Source organism: Sinocyclocheilus grahami, unplaced genomic scaffold (genome assembly GCF_001515645.1).
Source record: "Sinocyclocheilus grahami isolate Dianchi unplaced genomic scaffold, SAMN03320097.WGS_v1.1 scaffold255.1, whole genome shotgun sequence".
NCBI classification, from domain to species: Eukaryota; Metazoa; Chordata; class Actinopteri; order Cypriniformes; family Cyprinidae; genus Sinocyclocheilus; species Sinocyclocheilus grahami.
In genome coordinates this window covers 1,445,633-1,447,535 of record NW_015505434.1, presented here as the reverse complement: position 1 = coordinate 1,447,535, position 1,903 = coordinate 1,445,633, and the positions used below count along the sequence as shown (strand labels likewise).

Sequence of the window (1,903 nt, the reverse complement as noted above, 5' to 3'; positions counted from 1 at the left end):
GGGTGTATTTGATCACCTTTTGTTGACACTTCTCCTTTTAACACCAGATATGTAACAGGCAGCTGTGTACAAACAGAATTAATGTGTGATTCTGAACCACATTTTAACATCCTGAAAAGGTATAAAAATAAGTATGTTCTGAATAGTTACTAACTTGAGTTAATATTTTGAAACCTAACGCTCCCTTTGCACAGCAACACATCGGTCATGTAAGAATGCTGACCTGTGCTCTTGTACACAGCATTTCATGTCATGGAACATATAAAAATAGATACATTTATTTCATAAACGTTTGAAGAAGCCAGTTCTTGCATCTTTCAATTTGCTTAACAAATCTAACACACACACACTCCGAAGAAGAACTGTTACATATTGAAAGAAAATAAAATCAACTAATTAAAAAAAAAAAAAAGCCCAATGATCTTGAACAAGTTCAAATTGCCAAGGTAACTAAATGAGGCTTTTGATGCCCAGCATATGCATTCATGCCAAGGTGAATTGACCTTATTTTTATTTACAGTGGAACTTTTTTGAACTTGGGGGGAAAAAATAAGTTAATTTATCCATAATGGAGCAATGCTTGTTACATTTGCAGATATTAAGAGTTTGTCACAAGCTGAAGCACAGATTCGCTCTGTTTGTCTGAGCAGGTTCACTGTGGCCAATTCTGGTTCACAGATCTACCGATGGAAGCATGCTAAAATAACATTAGTTCTACGAAGCTCAAACATAATCTTAAGAGAAAGGCAACAAGCAACTTCCTTTTGTTTGACCAAGTAAAATTAAGTCTTGGAGTCAAGATATCTTCATTGAAGCTGTGGAGCGCTACATTTGGATGTTGAAATTTGAACTGAGGCTTTGTAACTCAGAATCTTTCTGCCTCCTCGACTTCAGCTGCTTCTTGGGAAGAAGAGCACCATGGTGAGAGTTAGTTTTGGCATGTCTTAATGAACAGGGGTGGTTTAAACCTCAGAGCTGTCCATGTTGTGTCTCATGGGCTCCCCGTTGTACGCTGTGCAGGACGAAGTGGAATAAGGTGGGTACTTTTTCTCTTTCCTCTTGCGTTGCATCAAGAGAACCACCAGAACTACAACCAGGCATACCAGCAGGATGAGTCCAGCCACCCCCAGCAATGTGGACATGCCAGTGGGAAGAGAGGAATCTGAACCAGGCCCCTTACCCAGGCTCCCCTCCACCAGAGGGTGCTCCAGGTAGTTCTCACGACCCCATGGCTGACTCACCCGGAGTCTGTTTGAGCGATCCAGGGCGATGTGCTGAATGTTGGTGCCTCGGTTATTCTCAGCACTGATCTCGAAAGCTTCTGGGTCAGGCACTGCACGTCGACTTCGGGATTTGGTGCCAGAGTCAGCAATGGAGGATATAGCGTGGTGGTACTCAAGGCTTCGTTTACCACGGCTGGTGTTCTCTCTAGAACGGAGTGTGTAGATGGCATGGATGAACCATTCACGGCCAGCAGCAACCTGATGAATCAAACATTAAGGAAGGCTCAAGATTCTGGTTTAAAATGGGGTTTTACTATGGTTATAAAACATGGTGAAACTCTGACCTGGAAGAGGGGAGATGATGACAGGGTGAAACCATCAGATCCAGGTTGTCGGACCAAAGGCAAGGCTCCAGGGGTATCTAAAGCAACACTGGCATCGAACTTGACATTTCCAAAGGTGGTGGCTTGAGTTTCTGGCTGAGCTTTGTCCTACAGTTGAAAGACCAACAAGTTCATACATTCAGTGAACACAAGACAGATATTTAATTAACATGCAGTTACATACAATGACTTGAAAACACCTCTTCTATAATGAGCATGTTTTTAGTTCTGTATCTAGAGGGGGGGGGGGGGCAGGATAACAACTGCACCCTGGCTTTTTAATATTTTTTTTTAAAA

At 42.4% G+C, this 1,903-nt stretch overlaps 1 protein-coding gene across 1 annotated transcript in view; it reads right to left on the bottom strand.

Moving 5' to 3' along the window:
• Positions 1–361: 361 nt before the first annotated feature.
• The window catches only part of LOC107598764 (FRAS1-related extracellular matrix protein 2-like), a 41,066-nt gene continuing 39,524 nt past the window's right edge, over positions 362–1,903 (bottom strand). The window contains exons 23-24 of the mRNA XM_016290199.1: positions 1,568–1,714; positions 362–1,481 (exon numbers count right to left, since the gene is read on the bottom strand). Of these exons, the coding sequence (XP_016145685.1) occupies positions 963–1,481; positions 1,568–1,714 (666 nt within the window). The 3' untranslated portion in view covers positions 362–962. The remainder of the gene's footprint in view (positions 1,482–1,567; positions 1,715–1,903) is intronic.